This window comes from Anomaloglossus baeobatrachus, chromosome 5 (assembly GCF_048569485.1).
Source record: "Anomaloglossus baeobatrachus isolate aAnoBae1 chromosome 5, aAnoBae1.hap1, whole genome shotgun sequence".
NCBI classification, from domain to species: domain Eukaryota; kingdom Metazoa; phylum Chordata; class Amphibia; order Anura; family Aromobatidae; genus Anomaloglossus; species Anomaloglossus baeobatrachus.
Window position 1 is genome coordinate 587362594 of NC_134357.1, and position 21351 is coordinate 587383944.

Below are 21351 nucleotides of genomic sequence, written 5' to 3' on the forward strand. Positions count from 1 at the left end.
TAAGGGGCCACAATAAACTCGCACATTAAACCGCGAGAAATCCAGATAGGATATACAGGAAAAACAATCATAGCAACATTAAGAATCTGGAAAAAGGGTATAATAGAGGCCAGCAAAAAGGAACCTGAAAAGGGAGAAAATACAAAAGATACAAAGCCATATGTGCAAATATATTTAATGGATGTTCAATACCACAATAAGTAACGGATCAGGAGAAGCAGGAACATAGGGGAAAAGGAGGGGGAGGAGGGTGTAATTAGGACAAACACAATAACTGGATAGACGGTCCAGGGTAAATGAAAAGAGGGGAAATAACCACCACCTAGGTCCTACAACTAGTAAATGGCCCTGACAAATAACACTGGTCCTACCGAGTTGTGGAGGTTGACACCCTAGGACAGAACGGTGGATGGTGCCCCCACTCGGACGACGACTCGCCCTACTAAGTATCCCTGTTCTATTCTTCCAAAAAGGGTGCAAAAGAGAGAGTGTCATTAAGACCCTGTGGTTTGACCGTTTTTAACCAAATTTGGTTAAATTTGGTCTCTTGTTTAAGGATCTTGTTATCCCAATTTCCTCCTCTGATGGGGGGTGAAATGACATCAATGCCCTGAAAGCTAATCACTTTGGGGTCCCCCACGTGATTCTCCAAGACGTGTCGAGCCACAGGGGTATCATTACCTAGGCGGATGTCACAAAGGTGTTCCCCTATTCTCCTCCTGAACTCCCAATATATTCCTTGTGACAAATACAGGTGGCTTGGTAGATGACGCCCTTGGTTCTGCAATTAATGAATGACCGAATCTCATAACGTCTGCCTGTGACATTTGAAAGAAAAAACCTGCCGGGGTTCAAAGATCCACAAGCAATGCAGCCACTGCATCTAAAACAGCCCTTAACATTACTGGTCAGCCATGTCCTGTTGTTGCTCATAAAATGGCTATGAACCAGTCTCTCTTTGATAGAGCGGGCCTTCCTGTAAGTCATTGCAGGTGTTCCAGGAAGAAATTTTCCGATGTCACCGTCCATTTTAAGAATGGACCAGTGCCTCTCAAGAATTCTCCTAACCTCCCCCGATCCGTTGCTGAACGTAGTGATGAACCGAATAAGGTCATCATTCGATGTTACCTTCGCAGGTGAGTGTCGAAGATCACTCCTGCCCCTTTGCTGAGTCTCTATAAGGGCCTTGTTAATAACATGGTCAAGGTATCCCCTGTGATGTAGCCTCAAACTTAAATCACTTGCCTGTACACGAACTTCTTCCACTCCTGCATTACTTCGGTCACACCACCACCGTTACACATCCCATCAGGGTTCCTTCTAACCCTCCATCTCATATCTAATTTAGTAGCTGTCCGTACTTCAGGCAACTGGGTTCTGTCTGACACGTTTAGGCCTCTCTTTCCTCCACTAAACTTCACGCTGGCTCCGACCAGTTCATTAAGTTTGTTGGACCACTTCACCCCACCCACAGAGGATGCTAGGGCACACGAAGGACCGCAACTGACAGCTCTCTCCACTCAGTGCCCAGGCCAGGATTTAGCCATATCCTTGAGGGTGCACTGACCTTTAGTTTAGTGAGGAAATCTTGGAGTATTCCAAGCCAGACAATAAGAACACTAGACCCCAACTGTCAGGACTATACCCCTCTTTTTGGGGATGTAGTTAACCAATCCTAAGCGGATCCCACGTGTCACGGCCACAGGGGTGACCCTTAGGGTCAGAATCTTGACTAAAAAGCTGTGGAGAAGTAGCACAATAGGGTCTTACCAATGAAACACCAGGAATATAAGTAAGGTAAACTCACCTTTAGGGATTGTGTCAGTCACAGCTCATATAATCGAATATTGGGAATGTGGAACAGCCGCAGCCCCAAAGAGTTCAAGCAAAAGTATAGAGGAAACCCGGTGTCTTGCCGTGCTATTCACCATTCAGACGAAAGGATATAAATTAATCCATGCCTTTATTGAAATTTGGGAGGTACAGGTCAACGCGTTTTGGAGGACTCAGCAATTACAAGGACCGCAACCAACCGCGCTGTCCCCTCCGTGCCCAGGCCAGGATCCAGCCATACCCTTCTCCTTGAGGGCGCATTGACCTTCAGTTTAGTGAACCTTGGAGTATCCCGAGCCAGACAATACAGACGTCAGACCCCCGACTGTCAGGACTATACCCCTCTTCTTGGGAACGTGGTTAACCAATCCTAAGCGAATCCCATGTGTCACGGCCGCAGGGGTAACCCTTAGGGTCAGAATCTTCAAAGGGCTTTTTATCACAACTCCTACTGGGGGACTCTCCTGATCCCTACACTCTGTCTCCCTTTTTATGACCTACTCTCCTCCTGTTATTAACTCTCTCCCTGCCCACCCAGGTGCCAGGACAGCCGTGCTATAACACTGTCACCTGGTGGCTGTTTACATAATACACATTTTCACAACAGACACAGATTGACCGTGTGTCAGCTACTTTTCCAGGGGTGGACCTAGTCCTCAGGCCCCTTCACTGGGAAGTATACACTGGGAAGCCAGATTAGTAGGGTGGCATCTAGGTTTATCTGCCTAGTTTATATACTCATATATTCCTGCTTATAATTTAATATTTTTGTACTCTAAACGGAGTCACCAGAAATATATGTCAGGGTCAGTTGTCGTTGAGTGGAGGCCCCAATATGCAATTTCTAGGGTGCCAACCTCAATGAGTAAGCAGGGTCATAACATGCAAATTGTCTCTTCAGGGAGGAAGTAGATAAACTCTTGCATGTCACTTCTTTTCCGCACATCGCTGCGGGATTTCACTCCATTGACTGCAATGTAATCGTGAAATCCCGCAGGGAATAACGCAGGCAGCAATTTCTGTGCGGTTCATTGCGTTTTCCTGCATTATTCCCTGCGGTATTTTGCGGTTTACCTGCGGTAATGTTCATCGCTTGCCTGCGGTTTGCAGGGAAGTGATGTCATTATGACAGGAAGAGTAAGCGGAGCAGAGAGTAAACACACACATCACAGATCACAGACACACATCGCACACACACAGAGACATAGATATATAGAATACACATAGAAAGCAAACGGAAATATAGAAAAGAAAACACGTGGGCTCCGCCGTATTTTTACCGTCCAGCCGAGGTAAGCACACAGCGGCGGCCCGGTATTCTCAGGCTGGGGAGGGCAAGGGGCAGGGTTAATGTCCCCCCTCCTCCCGCAGCCGAGAATATCAGCCGCAGCTGCCCCGGGACTGTCGCATCCATTATGCGGCAGTACCGGAGTGTCCCCAGCTCTTCCTGCTGCCGTGATGCGGTGGCAGACAGGGCAATATAAGGAGATAATGGCGGCGGATCGCCGCCACTAAGTCCAGGCTTGATCATGGCAGCGTCTATGAGACAGCTGACATGATCAACCCGTAAGTACAGTGAAAAAACACACACCTAAAAATCCTTTATTTTAAATAAAACACAAAAAAGCTCCTGGTTCATCCCTTTATTAACCCCTCACAAACACACAGCTCCAACGTAATCCACACAGCTCCGGGTTAATCCACGTCCTGCGATGCTTGCATCCAGCCGCGACTGACACACAGCGCTGAATGCAGCCTCGCAGCGAGACAGCAGAGGTAACCACAGGGCATTTCCCACGGCCGGTAATTTGAACTCACTACCGACCGTGAGAAATGCAGCGTGTGCTCACAGGGACTCTGTCTCTCTGTCTATCTATCTCTCTATCTATCTATCTAGCTATCTCTCTATCCATTCTTCTATCTATCTATTTATCTATCTGCTATCAAAGGAAATTACTTTTTTTTTTTTTTTCAATGTGCTTTATTGCATTGAATGCATTAAAGCACATGTACCAACCCGCACACTGCAAAACCGTGGCAATACCGCGGTAAAACCGCAGCAAACCGCGGCAAACCACATGCGGTTTTCGGGTGCGGTTTGCCGCGGTTTTTTATCGCGGGTGCGATAATCTTTCAGACCCTGCAGAATTTTCTTAAGAAAATTCCGTTTTCCAGTGCGCACAAAGCCTTAATGAGCCTTGTCATATGACTTAAGGCTGCTTTACATGGTACGACCGATTGTGCGATTTCACAATCGATCGTACCCGCCCCCGTCCTTTTTGCGTCACGGGCAAATCGCTGCCCGTGGCGCACAAAGTCGGTAACCCCCGTCACACATACTTACCTCTCGTGCGACCTCGCTGTGGGCGGCGAACGTCCACTTCCTGGAGTGGGAGGGACGTTCGGCGTCACAGCGACGTCACACGGCCGCCGGCCAATAGAAGCAGAGGGGCGGAGATGAGCAGGATGTAAACATCCCGCCCACCTCCTTCCTTCCACATAGAGCCGGCGGCTGACGCGGGAGGCAGGTACGCGATGTTAATCGCTCCCGTGGCGTCACACGGAGCGATGTGTGATGCCACGGGAACGATGAACAACCATCACCCGATTTCAGGACCGATATTATGGAACCTAGCGACCAGTACACGACTCACGATTTGTGAGCGATACTGCGTCGCTAGGAGGTGTCGCACAGGCCGGCATCGCCAGCGATGCCGGATGTGCGTCACAAAACCGTGACCCCGAAGATCTATCGCACGATAGATTGTCTGGTGTAAAGCAGCCTTTAGGATTTATGCCAGATCAGAACCTCAAATTGTTGACACGGTGTTTCGGGGTCATTTCCACTCGTCAATGCAAAGTATGCATATTTTCAGAGATTTTGTATTGGTTTAGTGACCAGGCTTTTCACGCACTGTAGAGCCTCCTCCACCAATAGCATGTGGGGCATCACCAACTCCAATTCAAACAGCAGAAAAAGCTGATTTGGCCGTAGAGGATCTTTTTCACACACATTGCCAATGCCAGAAATCTCACCTTTACATCAACCCTGTCTAGTTTTGTCCACCATCATCATCATTGTTATCCCAGATTTGGCCGTAGAGGATCTTTTTCACACACGTTGCCAATGCCGGCAATCTGACCTTTACAACAACCTTGACTGGTTCCCACAAGATGCATACAGCTGCACACTAAAATGCCAACAATGTACAAGAGAACTCTGGTACTGCATTACTGCTATATGAAAAAATTAGATTTTTAGTTTATGAATTGTCCAATGCATGTAAGCCCGGAAACCAACGGCAAGGTAATCTCAATAATCCGGATACCTAAAATCCAACCGAAAATACTAGGCTGGGGAATTGTTACACGTAGGTTTATGACTGGAGACAGACATGCGGCAATAGTGGGCAGTATGGTCATGGGGTGTATGGTATCTAAAGTAGACAACACATGTATTCAAAAAAATATAAATAGATCTTTTATATTAACAGTAAAAAGAGGCCACATGTCTTTACTAGTGATGAGCGAGCACTAAACTGCTCGAGTGCTTATTACTTGAATCAAGCAGGCTGAGCTCGATTCGAGTTATGAAAGTCAATGGAAAACGTAAAGATTTTTTTGGAACCGCCCCCCTAGGAAGGCTGGGGGGGCTTGAAAATTGCTGAAATGGATAGAAACACTTGTCAAATCGAAAGGGAACTGCATGGGGAGGATGCTTGAACGTATCTCTGACTCCCAGATCGCTGCTGGGCAGTAAATAATTAATTTAAAAAATACGGTGTGGTTTCCCCTCTATTTTAATAACCAGCCAAAGTAAAGCAGACAGCTCTGGGCTGGTATTGTCAGGTTTTGAAGGCCCCTTCACAACTTAAAAATACCAGTCCGCAGCCGTTTCAGAATTGGCGCATCAGATTACCTGTACCAATGCTGGTGCTTCCAGTAAGTAATCCACAGAAGAAGAAAAAGTAGCTCCACTCCAAGGCGCTTCGACCCAGCTCATCCCGATTAACCTGGTACGGAAGCAATCGGGAACAAATATTTGGGGGTTGATGCCAGCTATGTAGTGACAGCTGGCCTCAAGCCCAGGAATTAGTAATGGAGAGGCGTCTATCAGACACTGCTATTACAGCAAATGTAAAGTGAAAAAACATGTTGGAGCTTCGTGAATTTGTTAAAATAACAAATTGTTGAACGAGGCATAGAGTGAGGGAGTCTTTCTTCAAATAAGCTATTTTTTCCTGTGTCTGTCTTTTTTTTTTTTTTTCACTTTACAATTACTGGGTTAGTAATGGTGGTGTCTCATAGACGCCTCTCCATTACTAAACCCTGGGCATCAAGCTGACATTAACCCCCAAAAAATATAACTCCGATAGCCAGGGTCTTCCCAAGCTGATAATGCCAGCTTGCAGCTGTCTGCTTTACCTTGGCTGGTTATCAACAATAGGGGGTCACCACACCATTTCTTAAAATTATTTATTTATTAAGTTAAACAAGGCTAAAAACACCCTATAGTGCCACATGAAAGGCATTAAAGTGTGCAACACAGCGTATACGCTCAAACTCACCCTCCTAAATCAAGTCTCCCTGAACTTCTTCCAGAAGACAGTGTTTTTCGAGCATCACGCCCCCCGGGGCTTATGTAAGATCCAATGACGCAATGCGGCCAGCCAATCACATTAGTGGCAGTAGGCTTTCCTTCCAGTTTAACCAAGGTTGCAGTGCCTAATTGGACTTGAAATGGTCCTTTTTCTCACGTTTTAGTCCACAAATACCCGATTTCCATGTTTTAGTAAATGATACCTTTCCAGTTCTTCTGGACCACATTTAACATCAGTTATATGATGTGGTTGACTTAGCACAAGATTAGGTCTCAGACCATTCTGAATCCACATAAGCAAGGACAAGGTTTACGTAATAAATTTGCAATCACTGGAACTGTTACAATGGCTTTGCGCCGCATTAAGACCTGCAGTGCTAGGAACTAACACAGTTCTTCATGGCCTTACTACAGTACCTTCTTTAACACTGTGGGGTACTTTGCACACTATGATCTCGCAAGCCGATGCTGCGATGCCGAGCGCGATAGTCCCCGCCCCCGTCGCAGCAGCGATATCTCGTGATTGCTGCTGTAGCGAACATTATCGCTACGGCAGCTTCACATGCACTTACCTGTCCTGCGACGTCGCTCTGGCCGGCGAACCGCCTCCTTCCTTAGGGGGCGGGTCGTGCGGCGTCACAGCGACGTCACACGGCAGGCGGCCAATAGGAGCGGAGGGGCGGAGATGAACAGGACGTAAACATCCCGCCCACCTCCTTTCTTCCGCATAGCAGCCGGGACGCAGATAAGGTGATGTACCTCGCTCCTGCGCCTTCACACACAGCGATGTTTACTGCCTGCTGGAACGAGGAACAAGATCATACCGTCGCTGCTGTGAAATTATGGAAATGTCGGACCCTACACCGATCATACGATAACGACGCTTTTGCGCTCGTTAATCGTATGTAAAAGGATTCACATACTGCAATGTCGACAGCGACGCCGGATGTGCGTCACTTTCGATTTGACCCCACCGACATCGCACCTGCGATGTCATAGTGTGCAAACTACCCCTATGAGTCAGAGCATGTGTCTCATAGGTTATAATTGGAAGACTGTGAACTAGGAAAACAACATGACAACATGACCCAATCGCCACACTTCATACACACCACTTTTCCATTTTCTCTATTGTGTGTGTCCGTATATATCTGACTGCAATCGGATGACATCCGAGTGCAGTTGTCACGCAGAGTTTTGCACAAACTTTGCTGACTGACATGCTGGCATTGGGCTCAGTTTAGATTGCAGATTTCGCCCGATGATTTTTCTGGTGTCTGGGACAAAGACAGGAAGACTTGGGCGTCAACCTGCTGTGTGCTGATTCATGCACAGGCGAGCAAGAGTTAGGTCTCTGCACAACATGTGATTAAAGGAGCAAGCAGACTAGCAGAGATTATCACATCTGCTCCCCTCCTATTTATACTATTTGATTCCTTCTACCCAACCCAGCTATAGTTTATTCTGTGTTGGTCTGTGAGGTGTGGTGTCCCAGACTCTCTGGCGAAAGTTGTGCTTTTTGCTTTGTGGGGCTTACCCCTGTTGTTTTGTAGCTTCCTTACTGCTCTTGCTTTCCTCCTAAATCTCTTATTATCCTATCCTGTGTATGTGCGTGTTGTGTGACAGAGTTTTGTTTTTTCCCTTGTCTATCTTTTTCTGTGGTTTCAATACACTCCTGTTACGTCCCTCCCTGGAGTAGGGGCAATTAGATAAGGACTGCTCAGGAGCAGGGCCAAGAAGGAGAATCAGGCCTCTCCTCCATTAAGAGTATCCCTGAGATTAGAGATAGCATAGGGCCACCTAGCTTGAGGGACAGTTTAGGAGCCCTTGTTCCCCGCTTTCCCAACGTCATTGTGACATTATGGCTGGCCCGACTATATATTCCAGAATGGACCCAGTTGTCTCTCCAGGTGGCTGAATTAAACAGGCGGTATGGCAACAAGCGCAGTCCGCCACATCGGCACACTCTGTTCAGGTCGCTGATCATCCGAACCAAAACTGCCCCTTCCGGAAAGATTATCCTGTGCGCACAACCGGTTTAGTGCTTTAGAGTAGCATGTAAGTTGTACTTTCGTTTATGTCCCCAGTCCTCTGGTAGTGAGGTAGGATAGGTAGGCGGGTAGGAATTCTGATCTCACTCATGGGCGTTTTCCTTACCCCCCCGAGTCACCGTTTTGGGTTTTTTTTGTCAGTGAATGGGTTTTTCTCAGCACTCGGCTCATTTATGATGATCCAGACAAAGTGTCTTTAGAATTGTCTAAAATCTGGTCACTGCAGCCAAGGAATCTGACAGTTTTCTGGGTGTAACCGAGAGGGTTAAGGAGGCCTTGGTAATGTATGAAACTCCTCATTCTCTTGAGTGTGCCATGTCTCTAGTAATACGTATTGATTGCCGTTTTTGGCAGAGCTATCTGTATCTAAAAGTATGAAGTGCGCTAACATATTATTACTCTAACCAGCATCACAGCTCTAGAAATTGTATATTTTACATGGTATTTTGCACGTTTTAACACCGGCTCATCTTTTTTTAAACTCAGGTCCCTACAATATCTAATCCTCTCATTGGAGATCTTCTATAGAAGAGAATTTTACAGATTGACCCGTGAACGATGGATATGGACAGGGACAAGATTATGGAGAGGATATTACACCTCACCCTAGAGATCCTCTTCCGGCTTACTGGAGAGGTGAGAGATTCTGATGACGTCACATTACATCATTCTTATCTATGGGAATAACAGATGGACAGAACTGGAGAGGTGAGGACTCTGGAAATGTCTGGAGTGAGATTTATTACTGTGTCTCTCCATAACCAGGATTACACAGTAGTGAAGAAGACCTCTAGTGAGCGCTGTCAGGCCCCTGTGTCTGAGGGATGGGGAAGACCCCTGAGCCCAATCACGGGGCCTCCACCTCACCCCCCGATACATGAGGACATCAATGACCAGAAGATCCTAGAACTCACCTACAAGATGATTGAGCTGCTGACTGGAGAGGTGACACTGCTGGGAATGCTGGGACATTATACAGTAACACTATGAAGGGATCGGGGGTGACGGTATCATTGTATGTGTCAGGTTCCTATAAGGTGTCAGGACGTCACCGTCTATTTCTCCATGGAGGAGTGGGAGTATTTAGAAGGACACAAAGATCTGTACAAGGACGTCATGATGCAGGTTCCCCAGCCCCTCACACCACCAGGTAATAGACAGGATTAAATACACACGGCCTATAATTATCTGTATGTAAGGAATGAATTCAGTCCCTGAATGTGTCTCCTCCAGTTCTATCCAGTAAGAGGACAACACCAGAGAGATGTCCCCGTCCTCTTCTCCCACAGGACTGTAAACAAGAAGACCCCGATGTTCCTCAGGATCATCAGGTAGATGGAGAGAAGGTGCCATAAAATCTCCCTATGATGTGTAGACGGCTGTGAAGGTCTTGTGCTCAGTCTTGTTTTCTCCTCCAGTATTATATGTGTTATACTTGTGTAATGAGAGCGGTGGAGATGGCAGGATTAGAGCTGATCATAGATGGGACTTCTCCATCTGTATGTGACTTTTACAATATTTGTTTCAGGGTGAAGATCTGCCCCGTATTAATATTATAGAGACATATGTGAGGGGTGATGAGCGGAGTAAAGAGGAGATTCCTATATATGACTACCCAGGTGAGTAGTAACCATTAAAATGCAGAGAAGTCCCTTGGGAATATACACTTCTCAACATTGTAATTGCATTGTGGCATGTGGGAAGAGCATTAAAGCCAAATTCCAAGCAACTATGCCTAAACATGCTCCCATGGCTGCAGCGTCTCCGGACTTGTCTCCATCGAGGAACATAGGTGACATCACTGGTCGGTGATTACACAGGAGTTGCCAGCAGCAGATCTTGATTATTTGCCCAGGTGCATTCGTCATGGCAGAAAATTCCTCAGACAACTATTAATAACTCATAAAGGCCAAGACTGTAAGTGCAGAGTTTTCTGTGCGTGGCTCGTACTCATCAAGACTTCCTGTTTTTACATAAGGCTTAGACAGATACAGCTGGTCTGTTTTAAATCGTGTGATGTCATAAACATATTGGAAAAGGGAAGAATTAACTGGGTAGAAAAGCAAAATGAGCAATTGTAAGTATGATGTTTCCATCCCAATCACGGTTAGGACAGTGTTCTTGGGGTTGTACTCATCCTTCTTCCTCCAAACACGGCGAGTGCGGTTGATACCAAAAAGTTCTATTTTGGTATCATCTGACCACATGACCTTCTCCCATGCCTCCTCTGGATCACCCAGATGGTCATTGGCAAATCAGATCTGGCGTGAGCTGGGGGACCTTGTGTGCCCTGCAGGATTTTAACCTATGATGGCGTAGTGTTACTAATGGTGATCTGTGAGACTGTGGTCGAAGTTCTCTTAAGGTCATTGACCAGATCCTCCTGTGTAGCTCTGGGCTGATTCCTGGCCTTTCTCAGAATCATCCTTACACTACGAGGCGATATCTGGCATGGAGCCCTATACTGAGTAAGATTGACAGTCATCTTGTGTTTCTTCCATTTTCTAATAACTGCACGAACAGTTGTTGCCTTCTCACCAAGCTGCTTGTCTATTGATCTGTGGCCCATCCCAACCTTGTGCAGGTCTACAATTTTGTCCCTGGTGTCCTTTTAGACAGCTCTTTGATCTGGGGCATAGTGGAGAGGTTGGAGTGTGATTGATTGAGTGTATGGACAGGTGTCTTTTATACAGGTAACGAGGTCAAACAGGGTAATACAGTTAATGAGTGCAGAGTAAGAGCTTCTTACAAAAGAATAACATGTCTGTGAGAGCAGAATTTTTGATGGTTGGTAGATAATCAAATACTTATTTCATTGAATAAAATGCAAAATAATTGCAATGTTATCTTCTGGATTTTTTTATATTCTGTCAATCACAATTAAAGTTACCTAGGATAAAAATTACAGACCTCTCCATTCTTTGTAAGTGGGAAAACTTGCAAAATCAGCAGAGGATCAAATACTTATTTTCCCCACTGTACAGGACAGCATGTAGACTACCATCATGATGTTTCTTTTGAGGTCTACTGTTAGATTGCGATCAGTTTTGCATCACTGTCTTAGTACAAAAAAACTTGCTGCATGCCTTGTAATTTGTGTGGATGTTTTTATATAAAAATGTCATAAAATATTAGATAAATTTCAAGCGATATTATTTGAAGTAATTTATTTTTTTTTTATTCTTGGCAGATGACTATTCCAGAATCCCAGATGGACATTGGATGTCTTTAGATTGTAAAGCAGACGATGGTGGCATAAAACAAGATATATGTGAACAGCATGCTGTAATCCCAAATATAACCCTTCATAGAAAGGATGATCTATCATCTGATCGTTTCAAACAGGTACTGTCTTCTGATTCATCACAGGAAGTTAAGAGCCACCATCAAAAAGGTGTCCTAGATGAAATAGATCACACAGGGGAGAAGCCATATTCATGTCCAGAATGTGGGAAACATTTTGACTGGAAATCAAAACTTATTAAACATAAGAGAAGTCACACAGGAGAGAAGCCATTTTCTTGTGAAGAATGTGGGAAATGTTTCACGGGAAAATCAGATCTTTTTAGACATCAGAGAATTCACACAGGGGAGAAACCGTATTCATGTTCAGAATGTGGAAAATGTTTTAGGCAGAAATCAACTCTTGGTAAACATAAGAAAACTCACACGGGGATAAAGCCATTTTTTTGTGAAGAATGTGGGACATTTTTTACGGCTAAATCATCTCTTATTAAACATCAAAATACTCACACAGGAGCAAAGCCGTTTTCATGTTCAGAATGTGGGAAACACTATATTGATAAATCAAATCTTGTCAGACATCAGTGGATTCACACAGGGGTGAAGCCATATCCATGTTCAGAATGTGAGGCACATTTTACTGATAAATCATCTCTTGTTATACATCAAAATATTCACAGCGGAGCAAAGCCGTTTTCATGTTCTGAATGTGAAAAATCATTTAATGATAAATCAAGTCTTCTTCGACATCAGCGGGTTCACACAGGGGTGAAGCCATTCTCCTGTTCACAATGTGGGACGCGCTTTACTGCTAGATCATCTCTTGTTACACATCAGAGTATTCACACCGGAGCAAAGCAGTATTCATGTTCACAATGTGGAAAATTGTTTAACCGGAAATCAAATCTTATTAAGCATCAAACAACTCACACAGGGGAGAAGCCATTCTCCTGTTCACACTGTGGAAAATGTTTTAGCCAGAAATCAGATCAAGTTAGACATCAAAGAATTCACAAGCAGTGAAACCATTTTCATGCCCAGAATGTGGGAAATATTTTACCGAGAAATCACTTCTTAATAAGCATCAAAAATCTTACACATTCATACCACCCAACATTTACAGAAGCAAAGAAATGACAAAAATTTGTCTTGCTCAGCCATTTCTTTCTACTCTGGTAATGGGAGTTGTCAGAGTGGCGATGGCACTTTGCGGGACTCAGCAGATTCCTACGACGGTTTGGACCTATGGGTTTATTTTTTGAGTATTCATTCATAGTTAATGAAGCCATAACTTATTCATTTATACGCATCCACTCTACTTCAACAGTTAAAGTCAGCAGATTTTCTACTAAAAAAAAAACCACAGCAGGAAAAATGCAGCAATTGCACTAAGTGTAAAGAGGGCGATTTTGGCGCTTTTTTTTTCTTCTAAAGGTTACTATGAGGAGCTTGAAAAAAAAATGTATGTGAAAAACACAGTTTTAGTTTTAAAATACAGAATCAAATCACACTAATTTTTTCACCACATTTATCAATCACTATAATTACAGAAATACCAATTATGCTCATGTTATTTGCTATTTTGTAATGTTTATTTTAAAAAAGTGCATTAAAAACTAATTTTAAAGGATGAAAAAATGTCAGAATTTAATTTTACTTTTAATATACAGGTACACAAAAATTATTTATTTATTATTATAGCGCCATTTATTCCATGGCGCTTTACATGTGAAATGGGGTACACATAGTAGGGAGAAGTACCATAATCATTAACAAAACAGGTACAGGAGGAGAGAGGTCCCTGCCCGCGAGTCTATAAGGGATGAGTGAGGATAAAGTAAGTGAAGGTAGAGATTGTCGTGTGGTCCAATAGCGAACTTAGGTTTACTGCAGGCTGTAGACTTGTCGGAAGAGGTGGTTCTTCAGGTTCCTTTGAAGTTTGTTAAGGTAGGCGAGAGTCTTATATATTGTGGCAGAGAGTTACAGAGTATGGGGAAAGTATGCAAATCAAAAAAGGTCCGTGGAACCTCTGTTAGGAGTCTCGACACAGAAAATAGCCAGATATCTAGGTCCTTCCCGGAGGGGTATCTGGCTATTTTCTGTGTCGAGACTCCTAACAGAGGCTCCACGGACCTTTTTAGATTTGCATACTTTCCAGGGGGCAATGCACCTAGGATTTCACTGTGTTCAGTGCCTTCGCTGGCTGCCGGCAGTGTTTTTTCTCTGGCTGGTCTCCCCGACATCAGTGATTATTTAGAGTATGGGGGAGGCACGGGAGAAATCTTTGATGCGGTGGTGGGAAGAGGAGATGAAAGGGGAGTTGAGAAGGAGATCTTGTGATGATCGAAGGTTACGTGCGAGTAAATATCGGGAGACTAGTCACAGATGTAAAGAAAAAACAGGTTGTGGATGGCTTTGTAGGTCATGGTTAGGGTTTTGAACTGGAGTCGTTGGGCAATGTGAAGCTAGTGAAGGGATTGGCAGAGAGGGAATAGCAGGGTGACAGGTGGATTAGTTGGGCAGCATAGTTTAGAATAGATTGTAGGGGTGCAAGACTGTTAGAAGGTTGAGCAGAGCAGGGGGTTGCAATAATCCAGGCAGGAGATAAGGTCCTGCTCTAGGGTTCTTGCAGCTTTTGGGAAAGAAATGTACAAATCTGGGAAATATTTTTGAGTTGGATGTGGCAGGAGGTGAAGAGGGCATGGATATGGGACCTGAAAGAGAGATTACAGTCTAGAGTTAAGGCTACTTTACACGCTGCGATATCGGTCCCGATATCGCTAGCGTGGGTACCCGCCCCCATCTGTTGTGCGACACTGGCAAATCGCTGCCCGTGCCGCACAACATCGCGCAGACCCGTCACACATACTTACCTGCCCGGCAACGTCTCTGTGACCGGCGAACCGCCTCCTTTCTAAGGGGGCGGTCCGTGCAGCGTCACAGCGACGTCACTGAGCGGCCGCCCAATAGAAGCGGAGGGGCGGAGATGAGTGGCCGGAACATCCCGCCCACTTCCTTCCTTCCGCATAGCGGCCGGGAGGCAGGTAAGGAGAGGTTCCTCGTTCCTGCGGCGTCACACATAGCGATGTGTGCTGCCGCAGGAGCGACGAACTACATCGTTACTGCTGCAGTAACGATAATCGAGAATGGACCCCCATGTCACCGATGAGCGATTTTGCACGTTTTTGCACCGATGCAAAATCGCTCATCGGTGTCACACGCAGCAACATCGCTAATGCGGCCGGATGTGCGTCACAAATTCCGTGACCCCAACGACTCCGCATTAGCGATGTCGCAGCGTGTAAAGCCCCCTTTACTCCCAGGCAGCGAGCATGTGGGACTGGGGAAAGTGAGCAGCCATTGACATTCATGGATGAGTCAATTGGGAGGATTGAGTGAGGAGGTGGAAATATAATGATTTCTGTTTTGTCCATGTTTAGTTTTAGAAATCGAGCAGAGAAAAAGGATGAAATAGTTGACAGACACTGTGGGATTCTGTTTAGTAAGGAGGTGATGTCAGGTCCAGAGAGGTAGATCTGCGTATTGTCAGTATAGAGATGATATTGAAAGCTGTGGGACTCTGTGAACTGTCCCAGGCTGAGGGTGTAGATGGAGAAAAGCAGGGATCCAAGAACTGAACCTTGGGGGACACTGACAGATAGGGGGAGAGATGAGAGGAAGTAGTGTGAGAATGGGAAATGCTTAAAGTTCGGTCAGTTAGGTATGAGGAGATCCAAGATAGGACCAAGTGTGTGATGCCCAGAGATGAGAGAATCTGTAGTAGGAGGGAATGGTCTACTGTGTCGAAGGCAGAGGACAGAGTAGTGTCGCTTGGCTTTGACTGTTAGTAGGTCATTGGTTACTTTATTTAGGGCAGTTTCAGTAGAGGGATGCGGTCGGAAGCCAGATTGTAGCCGATCAAAGAGAGAGCAGGAAGAGAGGTGGGAGGACAGTTCAAGATGAAAATGTTGTTCCAGTAGTTTTGAGGAATAGGGGAGAAGTGATGTGGGGCGATAGACACAGAGGAAGGGTCAAGGGATGGCTTTTTGAGGATGGGTGTGATGAAGGCATGTTTAAAGCATGAAGGGAATACACCAGTTGTTAGTGATAGGTTGAAGAGATGGGTTAGGGTTGGGATGAAGATTGTGTTGAGATATGGAAGTTGGTCAAGTGGACAGGAGGTGAGAAGTTATCTTGAGAGTAGAATGGAAAGATGATCTTCTGTAATGGTGAAAAAGTTGGATTTGGAGGAAGAAGGTTGAGTAGCTATTATAAGGGGCTGTGGGGATTGTGAGCCACAGCTTGCTCTGATGTTGTCAGTATTTTGCTTGAAAAAAGAGGCAAGGTCTTCAGCTGAGATGAGGACAGGGAGGTGGTGACGGGGGACGGAGAAGAGAGTTGAAAGTGTTGAATAGCTGTTTAGGGTTGAGACAGGGAGGATATGAGGGATGAGACGTAGGTTTGTTTTGTAGCAGTGAGTGCTGACTTGAAAGTGATGAGGGACTCTTTGTATATGATGAAGTGTGCGGTGGAATGAAACCTCTTCCATCTGCGCTCAGCAATCCTGGAAGCCCGTCTTAGTTCTTTAGTCTGGTTCGTGCGCCAAGGTTGCCTGTTGATCGTGCGAGTTTTGGTATGCATGAGGGGGGTGGCCGATTCAAGAGCTGCAGAGATTGTGGTGTTATATAAAGTGGCAGCAGTATCTGCATTGTGTAAAGATGCAATGTCTGCAAGAGGGAGAAGGGACTGAGAAAGGGAGTGTAAATCAAGGTTTTGAGATTTCTGCTTGGGTATAACATTTTTGGAGTGGGGGTTGCGTACTTGGATAAGAGAGGGAAGAGAATGTTAGGTTGCGGTCAGACGGCGTGAGTGGTGAGTTTGAAAGATTGGATAGGGAACAGAGGACAGTGAAAATGAGGTCCAGCATGTGTCCATCCTTGTGAGTAGCTACAGAGGACCATTGGGTTAAGCCGAAGGAGGAAGTGAGTGTTACAAATTTAGAGACAGATGAGTGGGAGGTGTCAATGGGGATGTTAAAGTCACCCATGATGATGGTGGGGATGTCGGTGGAAAGGAAATGAAGTAGCCAGGTGGTGAAGTGGTCGAGAAAAGTGCTGAATGGCCCAGGTGGGCGGTAAATGATAGCCGGTTGGAGGGGGAATAGATTCAGACAGAGTGCACTTCAAAAGAGGTGCGAGTAATGGAAGGTGGAAGTGGGGTTAAGGAGCATTCTTCTGACAGGAGAAAACCAACTCCTCCACCATGCTTGTTACTGAAGCAGGGGGTGTGAGAGAAATGGGAACCACCATAGGAAAGTGCAGCAGGAGAGGCTGTATTAGACTGGGTGAGCCAGATTTCAGTGATGGCGAGGAAGGAAAGTTTATTAGTGATGAAAAGATCATGAATGTAGGAAAGTTTATTGCAAAAAGAGTGAGCATTTCATAGGGCTCCTGTTAGGGCGACTGGGGGAGCAGGAACTGGGTGAATGGTATAAGGTTAGAAGGGTTGCGAATATTTGTCATAGATCATGAATGGCAGTTAGAAGTGACTGTGGGAATGTGATAAGGAGGGCCAGGATTAGGAGAGATATCTCCATAAATGAGGAGAAACAGTGAGTGTTAGTAGGTGGGAGCAGGAGAGGCCATGAAGTGGCCGTGTGTGTCTGAAAACAGAGGGTGTTATGTGGTGGAACAGACCTGAGGAGGAGGTGAGATTGGTGGGGAGGATGGAGGGAGAGATGTCCAGTTCATTACTGGGTTTTAGTGATCAAAGGCATAAGTAGAAAGTGAAGTATTATAGTAGTGAGCGTGAAAAGAACACAAACATTGTTTATCCAGTTACTTTCCGGTCCCATCAGGCCCAATTCTGGCCTAATTCACTAAAGCACACTTATAGATCGACACTTAAGGATACATATGATGACACACACCAAAAATGGAATATAGAGATGTGTCTGTTATGGGCGGCAAGCGTGTGGGGCGTACACTGGAATCCCCCCCTGAAGGAGCAACCAGAAGCGAACCCCTATATAGGGGCTGTCTGGCGCAGCAACAAGGGGGGCTAAATGCACGGCTGCCAGGAACCAGTGGGGGGCAGCTCTTACGGACTAGAAAAAGTCTCTAAAAAGTAAAGTGCAGGTGTGCTGGGATGTGGCAGCACGACGGTGGTGACTTGGACGTTGCAGCACGGAGGTAGAACAGCTCTGACGTGGCAGGCATGGAGGTAGAATGGCTCCGACATTGCAGGTACAGAGGTGGAATTGCTCTGACGTGGCAGGCACGGAGGTGGAATGGCTCTGACGTGGCAGGCACTGAGGTGGTGGAAGTAGCAGGCTCTAGGACGAGACACATGGAAGACACGAAACTTGAACAAGGACACATTTTTGATCAAAAAATTGTAAAGCCATCCCACCGCGACAAGGTGTACCCAATCGGGAAGAGCATTTACCGATGGTATATGAGGATCCAAAATTACAAAAAATACTCAGTAATCCTATTGATTTTGTTGCTATAAAAAAAGCCCCCACCTTTTTAGGTTCAGTTTTATCTCCTAGTCTTTTTACAACTGAGAAAAATCCATCTACATGGCTTTCCATTAACAGTTTTTACCGTTGTATATGGGGGCTACATAATACTATATGGTGGAATATAGGAATTCACGTATCCATTCCTATGCTCGCTGGGTTTTGTTTCTCCTGGATCTACTAACCCTTGCCTGGACATATCCGTGTGAGCCTCGTGATCAACTCCGGACTGAGAAGCTGTGGTGAGCTGGCTTTTTCTCTCCTCTAACTTTACAATAACGTTATTTATAGCACAAATATAATGTACAACAAAAAAAAATGGATGGGGCTATAAGCCAGGATAAAGGACAAAGATACATGCATGGGATGGAAACCTGGTGCTGAGGGAATGAGGCTCTTTCCCTCAGCACCCAGCTTTCCCATGCTCTCCTATACATCTTTAGCTCAGCACCCAGATTTCCCATGCTCTGATATCCCTCAGCACCCAGCTTTCCCATGCTTTGCTATACATCTTTCTCTCCAACACTCAACTTTCCCATGTTTTGCTATATATCTTTTCCTCAGCACCCAGCTTTCCCATGCTCTGATGTAAAGGGCAAGTTGGATGCTGAGGGAAAGAGGTGTAGCAAAGCATTGGAAAGCTGGGTGCTAAGGATAAGATGGATATCTGAACATGGAAAGCTGGGTGCTAAGAGAAAGAGGGATATCAGCAAGTAGGAAAGCTTGGTGCTGAGGGAAGTGTCAATATAATTATCCTGTATTCCGAGGGGGTTGGGACGGGGAGCCCAGGTCCAAATTTTGCAGAGGGGCCCATCGAACTCTACATATGCCACTGGTTGTGTACATTCTATTTGCCTATGCTGTCAATATGCTAATCTTGCAAAGCATTTCAGCTCAACTGTTAATGGAAAAATATATAGCATAAAAAATTTTACCTACTGCAATACCTTTTTTTGTAATCTACTTAATTACTTAACTTGCACATTATGTTCTCTACAACACGTGGGTTGCACATCAGGTGCAATGAAAAAAAGAATTGTCACTGTCAGACTCTAGAAATAAATTGACTACTAAATATTTAGCGGCCTCTAAACATTTTTCAGAAAAACATGATGGTAATCTAACACCTTCTAGGCCAGGGCATAGAAAAGGTTAATATGTCGTCTAGAGGAGGAGACCATAGAAGGTTACTTTTAGGCCTCTTTCACATGTTTGTGTTTCCGGTATGTGTGATGTCCGTTTTCACACATACTGGAGACAGACACGTGTAGACCCATTAAGATTAATGGGTTTGTGCACACATTCGTGTTTTCACATGGACCGTGTGTCCGTGTGCACCACACGTAGACATATCCGTTTTTCTCCGGTAGCATGGATGTCACACGGCTCGCACACTGATGTGCTCCGTGTGACACGTACCGGAGAAAACATATGTCTGTGAAATAAACTGCTCACCTGTCTCCAGCACTGATGTGTCCAGCACTGTTGTCACTTGCTTCCGACCCTCGCTCATTATGCTCAATGCATATTCACTGTACCTTGGACCGGAAGCAGCAGCAGCACCGGACACAGCAACACTATGGAGAGGTAAGTATAGAAGTTCATACTGTCCGTGTGCTATACGGATGTCACACAATGTAACGCCTGCCTGGATCAACAGACTCAGATGGGATGTAATGGACAGGCTAGAGGGAAGCCACTCACCAAGCAGGACCCCCAGAACCCTGAAACCCTTTAACCCCTATACAGCGATTTGGAATTACACAGGGCCCTGGAGATCACTACCCGTGGAAAGCTGCAGTCCGATGAGAGTAGTCATCAGGCAGGGTCAAACCAGGAATAGCAGAACAGGGACAAAATCGGCAGGCAAGGACGTAATCCGAAAACGTAGCAGAAGTCAAATCCGGATCGGGCACCGAGGTACAAAACCAGCAGGCAGAAGGGTAGTCAGAAAACACGCAGAAGTCAGCACACAGGAATCACAAAACAGAATAGGGCGGACCAGGAGCCAGGAAATCAGAACTATCTCTGGCAGAGGTCAGCAGACAGGAGGGGAGGTAAGAAGGGTGTGGTGTCTTTCCATTGGGTGCAGCTGAATGATGGTAATTTCAGCTGGAAGACACACACCACCTATAGTCAGCCAGTGGTACTGCAGATCCCAAGATAACCCAGCCCAGTGGATGATCGGAGCCTGCGCCCACCGGTGCCGCTGGCATCGACTCCTCTCCCATCACCAGCACCATCCACGGCAGAAACACTGCGTCGCCTGGCGATCGGAGCAGAAGTCGCTGGAGCGGACTCCGGTGGTGACGTAACACACAGTTAGCAGACTGACAGCATACGCTGAACACACACATGGACACATGCACACACATACGCACCATACAACACCACGGACCGGGCAAAACGTGTTAGTTTTACACAGTCATGTGAAAGAGGGCTTAAATAGAGAAGCATGGTGGATATTTGTCCTGCTATTGTCCCAACCAGCTTAAACTTAAGACTTGACATATCATGATTAGGGATAATCAAATACCTCAAATATTCGGCTTCGCGAATATTTGCCGAATAAATCGCCGCTTTTCGACTATTCGCGAATATTCGATGCGCAATGTAAGTCTATGGGAAACCCCGAATAACAGCTATTCGGAACTATTCGGGCTTCCCATAGACTTGCATTGCGCATCGAATATTTGCATAGCGACGACCTATTCGGAAAATATTTGAAAAGCCGAATATTTGAGGTATTCAATCATCCCTAATCATTATACTTAATTTAGAAAAAAGGTATTGAATCATACATATATTTTTTATAAACTTTATCTGATTGGTTCTATTCACTCACATGTTCAACAGGATATGACATAAGACGCGGCAGTATTTTAGTTCAAACTATACAATGACTTTGTCCAAAACATGTTTGTTTGATTGTGCTGCTTTTCTGATAATATATTTTTTATATCCCGATACATTCAGCTTTTCATACTTTTTTGGAATAAATAGGAAGTTTTCACCTTTTCTAAACCATGACCCTTCCTTCACCGCCTGTCATTGATTTCTTAACACACTTTGGGCTTAGTTTTTCCGCAGTTTGTCAACGA

General features: G+C 45.4%; 1 protein-coding gene across 1 annotated transcript in view; it reads left to right on the forward strand.

Annotated features, from left to right (window-relative positions):
• The first annotated feature begins 1036 nt into the window (after positions 1-1036).
• Positions 1037-21351, forward strand: part of LOC142313160 (uncharacterized) — a 77360-nt gene continuing 57045 nt past the window's right edge. The window contains exons 1-6 of the mRNA XM_075352149.1: positions 1037-1136; positions 8711-8763; positions 9511-9634; positions 9718-9815; positions 10013-10103; positions 11675-12746. Of these exons, the coding sequence (XP_075208264.1) occupies positions 1037-1136; positions 8711-8763; positions 9511-9634; positions 9718-9815; positions 10013-10103; positions 11675-12746 (1538 nt within the window). The remainder of the gene's footprint in view (positions 1137-8710; positions 8764-9510; positions 9635-9717; positions 9816-10012; positions 10104-11674; positions 12747-21351) is intronic.